This window comes from Gorilla gorilla, chromosome 17 (genome assembly GCF_029281585.2).
Source record: "Gorilla gorilla gorilla isolate KB3781 chromosome 17, NHGRI_mGorGor1-v2.1_pri, whole genome shotgun sequence".
In the NCBI taxonomy this organism is placed as follows: domain Eukaryota; kingdom Metazoa; phylum Chordata; class Mammalia; order Primates; family Hominidae; genus Gorilla; species Gorilla gorilla.
The window spans coordinates 78,652,969-78,670,292 of record NC_073241.2 but is presented as its reverse complement, the minus strand read 5'-3'; the positions used below and the strand labels follow the sequence as shown (position 1 = coordinate 78,670,292).

Here is a 17,324-nt window from a genome sequence, read left to right as displayed (position 1 = left end):
CATTACACTTTTCTGTTTTCCTGTCGGACCTCCTGTGTTGTTACTCTGGCTCCCGAAGCTCATTCAGCTTCAACATAGCATTTTATTTGCACCAATTAACTGTGATCATGTAAAATTTCTTTTCTTCTACCATTGAGATATTTTGGAATCTTGAATCTACCATGGAGTATTGTTTAAAATCATTGAGTGTATTTAATTTTATTAACTTATTGCCCTAATCTTCATCTTATCCAAAAGAGTATCATGGAAACTTTTTAACTGTCTTGGTAGGTAAGCTCCATGAAGACAGGGAGTTCTCTTTACAAGTATCTCCTTAGTATCTGAAACAGTGTGGGCACATATGAGTAGCTCAATAAATACATGCTGATTGAGTGAATCAATGAAGAAGGTACACGGTGCTTTAATTACATCAATCAAGTAGTCTGGTTACTCTTTCCAAAAACACAAGATGTTTTGTTTTGTTTTTTTAAATAGCTAATCATTTATACATTCAACAATTACAAGGCCATTCAGTAATAAAGGGGGCTGTTGAATGAACAAAGATTTCAAACTTGGGATTCTGAGTGGTGATTGTAGTCATGTTACCCTCAGCTTAGTTTGTTTCAGCATTTTGTTTGGATTTACAATAGCTAGATAATATTAAGTCCCACAGAGATGCGTTTGCAAACCTTAACTATTCTTTTTTTTTTTTCTTAAAAAGTTTATCCTGAGGTCTCTGGGTATTCTTTCATTAACCCTAAAGCTTGAAAGAGGAATAGGACATTTTTGTTTCAAAGTGAAACTCTTAACATTATCTACTATCTGATCACATATCTATTCTTGATTGTGAAGGCTGGACAAAAACTCCGCTGATTGACAACAAATGTTGCACCTTGCTACTCACAGTGGGATTCTCCAGCCAGCAGCAGCAGTAGTGGATGTCACCGGGGAACGGTAGAGATGCAGAATCTCAGTGCACATTTCACACATGTGCAGTCCATTTGCATTTAAATAAGAATGACTTGTGATTTAAATGCACATTAAACTTTGAGAAGTACTGTCAGCTTCAGTTAGGAGTATGGTGGACCTGGGATTCTGAACTTCCACCAAGCTCTCAGATAATGCTGTTGTGGCTGGTCCATGAGCCACGCTTGGAATAGCAAAGTGCTTGACATTTTATCACAGTTAGAAAGTTAGGTAGTTACTTGAATTGACTCTTAAGTCGTGACAAAAATATATATGCAGCAGGGAGTGAGCTTGGCAGTTAGTAAGCACAATGCAGGTATGCTGTAATGCTGTACTTATTCCCATGTATAATATTTTAAAATATATGTGTATGGGCCTGAATTTTAAAAAAATATTCTGGAAAACTTCATTTTTTTCAAATCTTGACGCATTTCAGTAAGTTCAAATATAGCAGCTTGGGCAACGTAGGGCAAAACCATCTCTACAAAAAATACAATTAGCTGGGCATGGTGGTGCATGCCTGTAGCACTAACTACCTGGGAGGCTGAGGCAGAAGGATCACTTGAACCCAGGAGCTCAAGGTTGCAGAGAGCTATGATTGCACCACTGCTGTCCAGCCTGGGTGGTAGACCGAGACCCTGTTTCTATGTTAAAAAAAAAAAGAAGTTCAAATATATGCAAAATTCCCAGATCTGCATAAGAATGAACTTTCCTGGCAGCCTAAGTCAGTGTGTTTGAGTGTTTGCATTTCCAGTTTTCAAACTAGTTAAAAATACACTTCAGAAGAGAAACAATTATCCAGGACTCTGGAATCTCACATTTTGAAAACCACTGGTCAAGGAAAAAGACTGTGTTTGCTACTAACATATTGTTGACTTTAAGCTCAGCGCTTAGCCTTTCTGAGCCTGTCTCTTCATCAGTCAAATGAAAGGTTCTACAAAATAGTCTCTCCCTTCTGATGAATTCTTAGCTTCTGTGCTTCTGTGACTTGCTGTGCAGCCCAATAGAGCTTTATAGTTTCATTAAGTCCAATTTCTTGATTATAGAGGTTGCTTCAACCTAGCAGTTTAAAGTCAAAGATTTGAGCCAGTTGATAAGGATGTTTCCTTGAGCAAGTAACAACCTCCAGGTGAGGATCTGTGAAATGGAAGTGATACTAGTGCTTTTCCTGGAGGGTTGGTGTGAGGATTAAGTGAGTTAATGCATGTAAAGCACCTACTCTATGTTGTTCAGCATATGTTAGCTGTTGTTTCTTTTACAGATGAGAAAACTGAGGTTGGAGAAGTACAGTGATTTGTCTGAGATTCAGTATTCAGTTAATTATAGACCTGGATCTAGAAACTAAATCTTCTGATTCCTGATACAGTTGCTGAAATGCCCATCGTTTAAAGTTAAAAAAAAATTCTTTGAAGTTTTGTCTGGTCAAATAGCTCCCTTTCTAGCTACACTGCTTTGTTGATATGTTTTCTTAATTTTTCATTCAAATGATTTGTAATTTGAAGAGTGTTTTAGATTTAATAGACTTTTATAGTTTATTATATTCTATATACTGGAGACATAGATGATCAATTTTTGAGTTTTTAAAAATCTCCTTTCTAGAGAAAGATTTAGTGTGTAAGTTGAATGTGTCTATTAACTATTTTTTCCTTTATGATTTTGGATTCTGAGATAAGATGGCTACTTGTACTGTTTCTATCATTTTCATTTTGCAAATCAGTTTTTGATGTTCAGAATTAAGACCAAGAGCAGCAGTTTCTCTCATTGCTTAGTTCTCTAATTAGGTATGAAATTAACAGTAAGGTTGGTCACTGAGCAATTTTAATATGACATTTGGTTTTATAAATGTTATGATAAGCTCACTTTGATTTTAGTTCTCAAATTTAACTTTTTAAAACCTTTTCTTCTCTTGCAGTTGAAAACAATCCTCGAACAGGAAATCTTGGTGCACTAATTAAGGTCTTCCTTTCTAGAACCAAAGAACTAAAACTTTCAGCAGAATGTCAGAAGTAAGCTGGCTAATTAAACCATGTTTGCTTTATATTTAACAATGTGAATTTTAGTTTTCATTTATTGATGGAAATGGACTGTGGTCTTTTGAAAATCTCTGTGAAGGAATTATTCTCATTATTAAGGAAAAAAGGTAGAGAGGTTTTAGGTTAGTGTCTAAGTCACTGGGGTGAGATTATAGATTCGGGAATCTGATTTCAGCTTTTTAGACAATCTTTAGATTATATTCTTTAAGAAGGTGAATAATGATGTAATTATCATTAAGAAGGTAATTCCCCTCCCCCCCATTATCACTGCTGCTGCTATCTAGTTTAAATGAAATGACTTAGTCTGAGTTTTATTTCATTCTACATCTGTTGCCATTATTTCCGTTATATTCTTTACATCAATGGAAGGTTAACTTTTTATGCACTGAAGCATTTTTCAAAACCATGTTTGGATGTCAGTCTCTGAAAAGATTAAAATATTTTGCATTGTCTTGCTTGTAAACAAATTACATTGAATCCAATAAAGTTTTTCTTGGGAGTTCATGGTCATTAATACAAATAAAAAGTATTTTACTGTGCTGCTGGCAATGCCTCATTGAAAATTTTGGTTACATATTTGCATATATTCTTTTTATGTTACCACAATTTTTTAAATTTTTTGGTAGCTTTCTTCTCTTTTAATTGCCTGTACGTGGTATACCTATTAAGAACAAAGAACAGTCATTCCTACAGTCATCAGTAAAGATTTTTATTAAGTAGATTCACTATGTAAAATACATGGAATGAACTATGAAGTAAAACATAATATCACTGGTACAATGTAATAAATCATGAGCCGTTAAAAGATATGGACATTATCCTGATATTACCAATAGGATGGACAAAATGGTTGTCAAATCAGGAAGAAATCATGAACTAGAAATAAACTATGGTGCTTATGTTTAAATATTGATTCTTGTATGATTTTGGTCTTTCTAGCCACATCTTCATTTGGCAGACACACAATGCTTTGTTTATTATTTGCTGTTTGCTGAAAGTGTTCATCTGTCAGATGTCAGAGGAGGAATTACAACTTCATTTTACTTATGAAGAAAAATCTCCTGGCAATTACAGTAAGTGTTGTTTTTAAAGATGTTCTGGATATAGCATGTGTAACATTTAAGGATAAAATTTCAGGAATAAAAGTATGATTTTGAAAATTCCAGTTATCCTTATAATTTTCATTTTAAAATCAACTTATACTGTCATTTTTTCTTTTTCTGTATTAATTTAAATGAGTCAAGACTCAAGCGTTTTTTGTTTTTGTTTTTCGTTTTAAATAAGAAAGCTGGTGGGGTTGAAGCTTTCATTTATTTTGACTTTCATGCATGTGGATGAAGAAGAAAGTAATATAAAAAATAAAACTCACACAAATATGTATTTCTTTCAGAAAACAGAGGTGTCAGTTTTAAATATCATTGCCAAGTCAATATATTATTAAGGGAGCCAACTAGTCAGATTTTATGGTAAAGGTTACTTTCATAGCGTGCAGCAATAGCTTCTGGGTCTGAGTGTCTTTGGGACTACGACACTTTATCAGAAGTAACATTTTCAAGGACAGTTTTATGATGCCAAAGTGTGTCATCTTTTTCTGAAGATACAGGGAAAGATTACCCTTCACACAGTCTTTCCTTTCTGAGGGCAAGGCAGTGTTGCCCCATAGTTTTCCGAGTTCTGTTTTCAAAATAGATCTCTGCCCTCATCAGGCTGACAGCGTCACCTGTGTGTTTCAAGGTCGTATGTTAACATCTCTTGTGGGAACAGGTATTGGGAGAGAACTTTGAGATGTGTATACTTTTAATGGAGGTCTGTGTGCTATGTGGATTTCATGCATATATATAATAAAACTTTCATATACCTAGGAGTAATTTTTCACTGTGGTTTCAACTGTGTTGCTAAATACCTGTTTTTAAATGTCAAAGTCAAATATTGACAAAGGGAAACAAACGTATAAAAGAGTTACTGTTCATCCAGGTCAACATCACAATGTACTGATTTTTCAGTATATCCATGTCTATGGGGAATATTTCTTAAATTCTATTATAGAATTTTTATTTATATTTATATTTTTATTTTTTTTGAGATGGAGTCTCGCTGTGTTGCCCAGGCTGGAATGCAGTGGTGCGATCTTGGCTCACTGCAGCCTCTGCCTCCTGAGTTCAAGCAATTCTCCTGTCTCAGCCTCCTGAGTAGCTGGGACTACAGGTGCATTCCACCAAACCCAGCTTAGTTTTGTATTTTTAGTAGAGATGGGGTTTCAGCATGTTGGCCAGGCTGGTCTTGAACTCCTGACCTCAAGTGATCCACCCACCTTGGCCTTCCAAAGTGCTGGGATTACAGGCATGAGCCACCGTGCCCGGCCTAGAATTTTTAAAAACATTATGGGGAAGTAGAAAAGATTCTGTGGAAAGTTAACCTTTTGTGCATTCAAGCATTTCTTAAAACTATTTTTAGACGGCAAAAATCTTATGGAAATTCTGGTTATATCATTTAAATGTATTAAGGTATTATGTTACATTTTGAGCAAATGAAATGACATGGTACCAGAAAACAATAGTTTACAATACTTTCAACTCAAGTAACAGAGTGACCATGTGTATTTATCTCTTCTCCCTCTGAGACCCCATTACCTGATGGTAGAGCAATTTTCTACACATACAGTTGAGCAACTTAGGACAGTCATTTCATCCTTCTTTAGGCTCCTTATGGCCTCTTTCAAGATCAGGAAACAGTTTTGGAGAAATAGAATATGAATTTCTGTTTTACTGCAATCTTTTTCTTCATTCTTATCCTCAGTGTATTTCCGAATTAGAAAAGGACATTCTTCTTGACTCACACTTTGAAAATACGATTTTACCATCTTCTAACATTTTAACAGCTTTTCTGTGACTGGCCACCTTGATAGCCATTTGGCAGGTTCATGTCCAAGGAGTCTTATCGCCTTTCATTTCTGTAAGGTCCGAATCTCACTAAGTTCTGCAGGTTTTGAGAAAACTGAAAGGTGGCAAACATCACAGGGCAGGAAACTACTGCCTCATAGCAATGCTGTGTGCAAGGCATGCAGAACATTTAGCAGGCAAGACCTCTTCATTTTCTTTGGTCAGAAGTTTGTAGACTAAATGGAATTTGCTGCAGTTTACATATGCCGTGTCCCCAAATAGGCAGATAGATGAGCAAACTCTAGTTTGTGCCTGAGCAAGATATCAGCAATCTTTTGTTTTCTGTTTATGTGGAAACATTTTTGTTTTCCTCTACTGATACTGGACAAATATGGTTGAGTGTATTTAAATTCAAGTTTCATCCTTGAGAGCATACTGAATTAAAAATATCACAATTAAGTTTGTTTCGTAAGTGTTCTAAAGTTTCTTTCCAACAGATGACATAGTTGGCTGGTTGCAGGGAAGGGAAATCATATGTTCTACTTTTCTTTGAAAGTTATTGTATTAGGGTTCTCTGGAGGGACAGGACTAATAGCATAGATGTATATATGAAGGGGAGTTTATTAAGGAGTAGTGACTCACATGATCACAACGTGAAGTGCCACAATAGGCCCTGTGCAAGCTGGGGAGCAAGGAAGCCAGTTTGAGTCCCAAAACCTCAAAAGTAGGGCTGACAGTGCAGCCTTCAGTCTGTGTCTGAAGGCCCAAGAGTCCCTGGCAAACCACTGGTGTAAGTCCAAGGGTCCAAAAACGGAAGAATCTGGAGTCCAGTGTTTGAGGGCAAGAAGCATCCAGCATGGGAGAAAGATGAAGGCCGGGAGACTCAGCAAGTCTGTTCCTTCCATGTTCTTCTGCCTGCTTTATTCTATTTGTCCTGGCAGCTGATTAGATGGTGCCCACCCAGATTGAGGGTGGGTCTGCCTCTCCCAGTCCATTGACTCAAACGTTGATCTCCTTTGGCAACACCCTCACAGACACATCCAGGAACAGTACTTTGCATCCTTCAATCCGATCAAGTTGACACTCGATATTAACCATCACAGTATCTCAGGTATTATTCTACATTTCATAGCTAAAATGTGGATAACTTTATTATTCTTGAATAAAGCAAGCATATCAATTTTAGCAGTTTTATTTGCTGTCATCTTTTATTTTCCCTTCTGTCCCAGAAGACCATTTCATGGAAAGTCACTTATTGTTTTGTCCACTTTTGAGTTAGTATGAATTACTACCTCATTAACTTTGGGGGATGGGGGGAAGGGGATAGGTACTGAAATTCTCTTTGATGCTGTTAAAAAAATGTTAAATTTCAGATACTGTACCATGTTATAATTTATTAAGAATAGTTTACTATAAAGGGTGAATAAAATGACAATGAATATGTGTGTGTGTATATATACATATATATATGTGTATATATGTTTATATATATATATTTTTTTCTTCTAAAGCCCAAGGCAGGTATAGATGTGTGTGTGTGTGTGTGTGTGTGTGTGTGTGTCTTTTCCCCTTTCCCACTTTGTAACTGTGAGAGCCCCAGGTGTTTAGGGGCTGCCCCATGAGTATTTCCCTTGGATAAAAATGTTTACCTTGTCTTCTCGGGGGAAACAACTCTCCAGTTTCACTGTAGATCAGCCATTCCTTACTTGGATTCTGTGCTTTCTACTCTGAAGTAATTCCTGCTGAACTTTTGAGATTCTGCTCTAAAAAAGATAGGCAGCCAATTTTTTTTTTTTTTTGAGACAGAGTTTCGCTTTTGTTGCCCAGGTTGGAGTGCAATGGAACGATCTCGTGTCACTGCAACCTCCGCCTCCTGGGTTCAGGTGATTCTCCTACATCAGCCTCCCAAGTATCTGGGATTAGAGGCATGTGCCACTATGCCCGGTTACTTTTGTATTTTTAGTAGAGACAGGGGTCTCACCATGTTGGTCAGGCTGGTCTTGAACTCCTGACCTCATGTGATCTGCCCACCTTGGCCTCCCAAAGTGCTGGGATTACAGGTGTGAGCCACTGGGCCTGGCCTAGGCAGCCAAATTTTATTGAAGCTACCTTTCATTAAGCTACCTTGGAAAAGGGAGCTGAGGCACAGGAAGCAAACTGAACCATCCTAATATTTTTAGAGATTGAGCATTTGTCATTTCACCAAAATTTATTTCAATAATAAAAGTCCCTTTGACTCCACATTTGATTAGTGGTACTGGAAAAACAGGTACTGCTTCCTCTTCCCCCTAAACTTTCACAGGCAAAATACATTTTCTGTCTCTTTCTCAGTCACTAAGTAGGAAAGGAACATAAGACCTTCTAAGTTGTTTCTGAATATAGCTAGATTTTTTGCTGGTCTTGATCTTCTTTTGGGATTGACCATTATGTTCTCTGACTACCATATAACTGTATGTTATAGTATAGACTTAATCAAGGATTTTGAGGAAGTTAACTAAGTTGGTGTGTGAGAGATACTGCAGAATTTTGGTATTTTGAATGTTATATACTTATTTTTTTCTAGGAGGGAATGTTTGTGAGAATTATGTAGAATCTAATTAATTTAATGTAACTATTCCCAAACCACTCCATCATCTTTCACAGTTATTGTTTATCATTTAGCATGATTTTCAGAGCTTGTGCTTTATACATTGAGTTTGAGTTTCAAGAGATGGATATGTTTAATTTACTATTTTGATCATTAGCCTTCTATATTTGTTAAGTATATACTGATGTCTGAAGTTAGAGCTTTTAATTAGAATTGTATCTTGCGTATGTTAGTTTTTTTAATGCTGGCCTTCATATTTGTGATGCCAGTAGTACCAAAAACATAGTTCTGCTTGGTAAGTTGCAAACCTTCCCATGAAGTGCTAGCAGCAAGAATGGAGTGAATGTTTATCCTCACAGGGCCCAAGAGCATAGCCCACTCAAAACCTGCAAACCCAGCACTTTGTTTTGTATTATGTCCTACAAAATATGCATATTTTATACTTTATTTAACATGATATTGTCAGAGGCGTGGGAACCAGAACAACTCCATCTTGAATAGGAGCTGGGTAAATTAAGTTGAAACCTACCAGGCTATATTCCCAGACAGTTAAGACATTCTAAGTCACAGAATGAGATAGGAGGTTGGCACAAAATACCAGTCATGAAGACCTTGCTGATAAAACAGGTTGCAGTGAAGGAGCCGGCCAAAACCCACCAAAACCAAAATGGCCACGAGAGTGACCTCTGGTCGTCCTCACTGCTACACTCCCACCAGCGCCATGACAGTTTACAAATGCCATGGCAATCTTAAGAAGTTACCCTATATGGTCTAAAAAGGGGAGGCATGAATAATCCACCCCTTGTTTAGCATATAATCAAGAAATAACCATAAAAATGGGCAACTGGCAGCCCTGGGGACTGCTCTGTCTCTGGAGTAGCCATTCTTTCATTCCTATACTTTCTTAATAAACTTGCTTTCACTTTGCACTGCGGACTAGTCCTGAATTCTTTCTTGCACGAGATCCAGGAACCCTGTCTTGGGGTCTGGATTGGGACCCCTTTCCTGTAACATATTTATCTGTCCTGTAACAATATCATTTTTATTGTAATATAAAATTATTTTTCATTATATACCATTAAGTGAATTGATGCATTTTAGAGATACACTGTATTTATTTTGGGGTCCAAATCTCAGAGTATCCCTGCACCCCCCACCCTTGTCCAAGCTTGAGAAGCAAGGTTTTTTGTTGTGCATCCTAGGTAACCTAATGTAAGGGTAGTGGGAGAATGACACTTTTTCAACCATAGGCCACTTTATCAAGATGGTTATCTCACTGAAAGAGCCATCTCTGTGGTAATCTCTCAGTGATTCTGTCCGCATACTGAGAGACCTTTTCTTTCTTTTTTTTTAATTTGAACCTATCATTGTGAATATATGCTTCCTTTATACAGAGTTGACAGTTCAGGATTTTATACATGGTTTTTTCTTTTTTGAGGCAGAGTCTTGCCCTGTCACCCGGGCTGGAGTGCGGTGGTGCAATCTCGGCTCACTGCAGCCTCCACCTCCCAGGTTCAAGCAATTCTCCTGTATCAGCCTCCTGAGTAGCTGGGATTACAGGTGCCTGCCACCATGCCTGGCTAATTTTTGTATTTTTTTAGTAGAGACGGAGTTTTGCCACGTTGGCCAGGCTGGTCACGAACTCCTGACCTCAGGTGATCTGCCTGCCTCGGCCTCCCAAAGTGCTGGGATTACAGGCATGTGCCACCTCACCCGGCCCTATACATGTTCTTTAGTGTTTATAATTGAGCCTACTCTTGGTCCACCAGCTTAAGTCCAATGAATATCTTTTAAGACTAAAAACTTTCTGTTTTTGGCATATGTAATTATTTTTACCTTAGTCTTCCATGTTGTTAGTTTGAGATTTCTACTTTAGCCCTTTTTATATTTTCTACCAATTTCTTTTTACAGTTGATAAAAGAGCAATAAAATTAAATGATTACAGAGATGCTGTTGAAACGGGGAAAAATGGAGCATCACCATGCAGTAGCTGAAGACATCCATTTATCAGCTGATATATGATATCTGATTTAGGTATATGAAAGACTGGGGTCGATAATATACAGTGGTACAGGTTGTTTGAAGGTCGAATTTACAAAAGTAGAGGGCCATCTGCAAACAATTGAGCAAAGTCAACTGAGGCATCTTAGGTATGTTGGCTTATTCCACATACAGCATTTTTTTCTTTATTCCAATCCATTGTAATACTGCTGTGATCACGTGGATATTGCTGGCATTTTCAGTGAAGCAGTCTTTATGAGAGTAATGTGACTGTCAGTAAGCTCTTAGTTTGTAATCTAAATTTGTGAGGATTTTGTATTTGAACATTTTCCCATAGGCTATGTATGATGTGGTAGCAGATTGTTAGGGAGAATTTGTATTATTATATGAGGATAGCTCTTCCATTAGTCCATGCCTTTGAGAATCAGTCAAAGGGGACAAAGCCAGCCCTAGGCAAAACTATGAAGTAATACAAAATTGTTTCCATTTTCCTTTTGCCTTCAATGTGAGTTTTTCTTTCCTCCGGCTTGGTATTATACCCCATTCTTGCCAAGGTAATACTGATATTTATTTTACATTTGGTGTCTCATAAATCCAATATTTTAAATCCTTAGGGGCCTAAATCTGCTGTTTGTTTTTGGAAACGCTTCTCATGGCTTGTTTCCTTATGTATTTGATGTCATTGATTGTATTATTATTATTATTATTATTATTATTATTATTATTATTATTTTGAGACAGAGTTTCTGTCACTCAGGCTAGAGTGCAGTGGCACAGTCACAGCTCACTGAAGCCTCAGCCTCCTGAATAGCTAGGGCTACAGGCACATACCATTAAGCCTGGCTAATTTTTAAAGATTATTTTTGGTAGAGATGGGGTCTCACTATGTTGCCCAGGCTGGTCTCAAATTCCTGGCCTCAAGCAATCCTCCTGCCTTGGCCTTCCAAAGCACTGGGATTATAGGCATGAGCCACCGCACTTAGCCTTGTTTGATCTTATTTGAGGCTCCAAATAAGGGAGAGATTTGCATTTGCTTCTAAAGGGATCCAGGGCCTGTAACACCTGATGCCATGTTAGCATCCTGCAGCAATTCTTGACTTAATGTGGAGTCTCAGGTTCAGGCCCCATTCCTTGCCACTGACTGAGGCTTAGTCAGTGGGCTTCATTCTAACTGGCATTCATCCTCAGGGTTACCTATCTTAGCGTTTGCTTACTTCTCAGTGTTTTACTCTGGATTCAAGTCCATTTATTTGCTCGTAGGTTGTTCTTTTGGTTATAGGGTTGGAGTCCTTAGAAATTTGCTTTACATTCTGGGAAGCCCATCAATGCACTAAAAAGTGTTATTTTAGCCAAGAACTAGATGTTTTGTACAGGAGGGCTTATTGGAGTAACTACTCCACCATGCTGCAATGATAGTTTCTTTTTCTTTTATTTTGGAGACAGAGTCTTGCTCTCTTGCCCAGGCTGGAGTGCAGTGGCATGATTTTGGCTCACTGCAACCTCCACCTCCTGGGTTCAAGCGGTTCTCCTGCCTTAGCCTCCCGAGTAGCTGGGAATCACAGGCGCATGCCACCATGTCCAGCTGATTTTTATATTTCTAGTAGAGATGGGGTTTCACCATGTTGGCCAGGCTGGTCCCAAACCCTGACCTCAAGTGATCTGCCCTCCTTGGCCTTCCAAAGTGCTGGGATTACAGGTGTGAGCCACTGAATCCGCCTATAGTTTCTTTACAATTATTTTTTGTTTATTTATTTTTTAAATGAGGGAAGAAGCCTTTGGAGATTGAGAGGCTGAAGATAAAAGCAACAAAGTGGGGGTGGTGGGAAATAAAGCTGAAAGGAAGGTCCAGGGAAGTAGGAGGTGCTAGGATGAAGAGCCCAGAGAGGGAGTTAGTCCTGTTTTTTTTTTTTTTTCTGAGATGGAGTTTCGCTCTTGTTTCCCAGGCTGAAGTGCAGTGGCGCGACCTTGGCTCACTGCAACCTCCGCCTCCCAGGTTCATGCAATTCTCCTGCCTCAGCCTCCCAAGTAGCTAGGATTACAGGCGTGGGCCACCATGCCCAGCTGATTTTTGTATTTTTAGTAGAGACGGGGGTTTCACCATGTTGGCCAGGCTGGTCTCAAACTCCCGACCTCAAGTGGTCCGCCCACCTCGGCCTCCCTAAGTACTGGGATTATAGGCGTGAGCCACTGTGCCCAGCGTTAGTCCTGTTTTGAAAGAGATTACCACCTGTGGCCCAGTGGGCAGCTCTGTGAGCACTGAGGGGAGGGAGGCAGCAGATCAGCTGCCCAGACCTGGGGCGAGCAAGGTGCTAGGCCCAAGACACTGTATGACCTGTGAGTACAGCTTTGTGGAGAGTAGGAAAGGGACAGGGACTTGACAAGGCCAAGCAGAAGCCTGGCTTTAATGGCACTTCCATGGCATAAAACAGTTCAATATAAACTTATTTTTAAAAAATTATTTTGTGGGACTTGCTCTCAAGCATAGTGGATTAAACATGCATGTTTGCTTTCTCCTGGTACTCCAATAAAATATCAGCAAAGGGACTTTTAAAAAGTCATGAATTTATTAGATTGAAGAAGAGAGGGGAACACAATGTTAATAACATTTTGAGAGTTGGAAAATGGAGTAATGATGAGCTTCACTGATCTGTGAAAGCTGAAAGCTAAATGGCTTCAAGGTTGGAGAACTCCAGAAAAAAAGCCAGTTCTTACTCCAGAACCCTGGAAAGTCTTAGGAATCAGAAGTGCCAGGGGTCTCTGAAGGCATTCAGGCTTGGTTGGAAGAAGCGGTTCTGTCCAAGGTTCTGTCCCTTCCCATGTGTTAGGAGGCCACCCCTCTTCCCAGTTTAATACTAGAGATCTGTTATCCATAGAGGCTGAACCCAGAGAGTCTCCTGAATGAACTCTCAGGCAATGGGGAAGGAGGGTGGCCTACTGACACGAGGGCTCAGTGGAAAGGCCACATATGGAAGAGTAAGGTGTCTTGACTAGGCTGCTAGAATGCTGGCACCAGGATTTTACCCACCCTATTCCCTTTCCTGCCAGATTAGTGGATACTCTTATAGAGAAAATGAACCAAAACGGGGAAAAGGCTTACATTTCAGCATCCCCCAGTGAAGCAGCCTGAAACCCTCCAGTGGGAACCGCCGTTTGGCAGGCTCTGCCTGTGCACACCGCGCTTTCAGTCAGCATTGGCCTCACGCTGGCAGGTCAGTGGAGAGCCAAGGATTCCAAACAGTGAAGGCAGTGGCTGAATTGTGAGAGATCAAAATGAAACAAAAAAGTGATACTAGATAGGAAATTTGTGGAAGTATATTTAAAATTTGTTAATTACCCCCTCTCTAACAGAAGCAGTTTCCTTTCCATTCTCCCCAGGCTTAAAACATTTTTGAAACTCTTTCTTTGGAATCACCTTCAAAACCTGTGGCATGTTTGTTTTGCCAAACTCGGTGGCAGTGAGTCCTGGAAACCAGCTTTGTTTTTCCAGATGGCTCAGGTGCTTCGGCTGCCACAGCAGCAGGTTCTCTGCTCTCTTTTCTCTGCTGGAACTGGGCCCTAAAGACTGGGGCAGGCGGTAGGTAGCTCAGGAGGTAAACCCAAAATTGTATAGTATGTGGTTGGGTCGTTTTTGCTTTGTTTGTTTAAATACCAAATTTAATAATTTAACCTTATTAGTTATAGGTAAGCAATGCAAAAAACAAACCCATATGGAAAAATGTGGCCCAGAGAAAAAAGAAAGCATGGACTTACTCCTTTAAAATATTGACTTGTAATATATAAGACTTGTAATCTGTATCTGCAGAAAAACAAAAGTGCCTCTAGGAATTCCTGAACTGTTCTTTGGTCATATAATAGGTGTGATTGTTTTGTCATATTTCTGTCTCTTCTCTCCCTTTCTTTCCCTTATGTTATCAGTGGAACAAAATCAATTAAACTTTTCTATAGGCACATTTTATAATCAAACCTGGTACAGTATATTATCTTTTAGGGTAATTAGAAACATTTCTGTTTGACCAAAATAATAGCAGTCAACCAGAATTATTACTGATCTGATTGGAATGGTATAGGACACAAGCTTATAAATACTGTAGTGCACTGAAATGCAGATCACTTTTCTTTTTAGAAGAGTCCTTTTGCCTTTCCTCTTTATGATTAACCTACAAGAGACATTTTTGGTTTTGCTAATTAGAAGTTTAAATCTAATATTTTAGAATAACTTCAATGTTAGTTTCACTATTAAAGTGGCAAAAACATAGACTCTACCGTGAGTCTTTTATTTTCTGAATATAAGTTTTTAATAAATATAATTTAATTATGTGTCTTCCATTTTAAGGAAGCCAATTTTATTCTGAACTTCTAAGGTACTCTGTTAACCTGTTTTTGGAGTACAGCCCTGTTCGATTAAGTTTTTAGTACTTGTATTTGGCACAGTGTAATTTGGGGCAGCATTAAAAAACTGGCAGTTCAACCTTCTGAACGCAAAGAAAACAAAGACAAAAACTCTGTCTTTTAACATTTCTTTTAATGACTGTATGTATTCTGATTTAAATCCATATGTTTCATTTTTCTGGTTGCTTTGTTTTCTAATGATCAGTGAGTGCTTTTTAAAAATAAATTTTTCACTGTCTTCTCTTCCCCTCCTACTGTGATGGAAGGCATTTGATTAGGACAGTATTGTACTGTTCTCTGCTTCTCTCCCTAAGGACAAAACAACAGTGCTGTCTCACTCAGCACATGGTGCTGAATGGATGCTGAATAGAATGAACTAACAGGGACTGCAGCTTAATTTTGGGTATAGATTATTAGAACCTTAAGGGACCCTAGATATCATCTCGCTTGTCTACTCCTTCCCCTGGTGAAGTTCTTAGGGACTAGAGCAGTGGGGCTTTAGAGTGAGAAAACTCCAGGGATAGGGCTGGGATATTAGTGACCTTGTTCTGCACAATATGGATGATAATAGCTTATATTTATTCATTGTTTTAGATTATTTGTACACTGGATTTTGAAGGAGTCAAGAACTTCTAGTATGTGTTGATGAATACATAGTATGTCATCTTTATGTATAAACTAATACGTAGTACTTCAGATGTCTCCCTCCTAACCGGGCCCATAGTACTTGGGGCTTTGTGTTTACAGTGTTCAGTAAAACATGAATTGGTTGAATATTTTCCCCCAACTTTGTATAGAAACATATCTTTAAAAATAATTTAAAGGATATTTTCCTTTTAATTTTTTTCCTTGAGAGTATAGATTTGAGTTCCAATCTGGTTTCTGCCCCTTACTCTAATTCAACTAACCTATCTGAGCCTTGATGTCTTCATCTGTAAAATGATGATCATAATCATTAACTATTCATCAAGAGTTATTGTCAGGATTAACGTTAACATGACATTGAGTATAAAGTGCTCATCACAATGCCTGTCAAAGAGTAGAGTACTCGGTAAATGTTTGCTGTTAATATGATCTTATAGAAACTAAGACTTAAAATATTAAAATATTTGTCTGGAGCTATTGTGGTAATTTAAAACTCTTTAAGGGAGAACTCTTGTTTGTTTGTTTTAAGAGACAGGGTCTTGGTATGTTGCCCAAGCTGGCCTCCAACTCCTGGGCTCAAGAGATCCTCCTGCCTCAGCCTCCTGAGTAGCTGGCACTATAGCAGGTGCCACTGCGCCAAGCACTGAGAGAGAACTCTCAGGAGAGAAATGTTCTTTCTTAGAGAACTCTAAGTTATAAAACTTTACAATACAGTAAACACACTGAATCTTTGCAAAGACCTTTGCTCAAAGAACCTCAGTTTATTTTGTCATTGACCTGCAAATTTCAAGAACTTTTAAGATTCTTTTTACTGTATGAAATGCTTGAATGTGTTACTATACTTTTTGTAGGTGAGTTTATATTTATTTTTTGGAACTAAGGAAGATATTTGGCCTTATAAGAAAGCTAAGGTGATATAAGTGCTAATTGGGAAATAATGCAATATGAATGGCTTGCTTGATGTCAAACCTAGTAAGCAGTCAAATCTTGTCAATCTTCACTTAAAATACAATTATTTACTTCTAGATTAGCTGAGAAACAAGAATTTAGAATTCTGAGGAATTTTTTTTTGGTGAATGGAAGTCTTAAGAGATTTCAGCTGGAAATTGCTTATTGTCTTGTTAGAGCTTTGGCCTTGAAATATTACATTTTACTTCTATGAAATATGTTTATCATCATCTTCATTATTTTATTAGATTGGTAACAAAGCTGTGTGTATACTCCTTAATTGACCCAACTGTAAATTTGGCCGAGGTTGTGATTTGAGTGGCACATGGAATTGAATAGAGAAACCTTGTCATCATTTTAAGATGTAAAAATTAGGTGTTTTTATACCCCTGGAAGTTAAAAAATCAAATCAGGCACCATCTGTGGTTCCTGAGTGCTTGGTCTCTCACCTTCCGTAATTAAAAAACTGTGCTGGCTGCTTGGCTGAACAGGGATGTTATTAAACTGGCATTTGGTCTGAAATGTTTCTTAGGGAATCACTGAGTGATTTTAAGTGTTCTTTCTTGGGCCTGGGACATTGCATCCTGTAGAATGAGTTAATGAGTGACCATTTAGCAAACATACATTGAGTATATATTACATACCAACAAATCAATTTGTTGGAGTAGGTTGTTAACTTGAGGTTACGTTGGACAGCCTTGGCAATGAGAGGGATTTTAGTTAGATCTGGTAACTAATCATGCAGTCCCAGAGACAAGTGTGACTTACTCTCTTATTTTTTTTTCTTCACTAATAATAGAGCCAAGCCCGATGTTTCTTGGAGTGAGATTTAATTTGGTTGTTGAACTGAGTCTTGCTGTGTATCCTTTTTAGCATCGATTGCTGTGTTCAGCATGA

The 17,324-nt window shown here is 38.3% G+C and overlaps 1 protein-coding gene across 9 annotated transcripts in view; it reads left to right on the top strand.

Annotated features, from left to right (window-relative positions):
• The window catches only part of DYM (dymeclin), a 410,032-nt gene that overhangs the window by 74,000 nt on the left and 318,708 nt on the right, over positions 1-17,324 (top strand). For all 9 annotated transcript variants that reach the window (XM_031003621.3, XM_031003623.3, XM_055368706.2 and 6 more), the window contains 2 exons: positions 2,858-2,951; positions 3,918-4,051. In XM_031003621.3, coding sequence (XP_030859481.1) covers positions 2,858-2,951; positions 3,918-4,051 — 228 coding nt within the window. The remainder of the gene's footprint in view (positions 1-2,857; positions 2,952-3,917; positions 4,052-17,324) is intronic.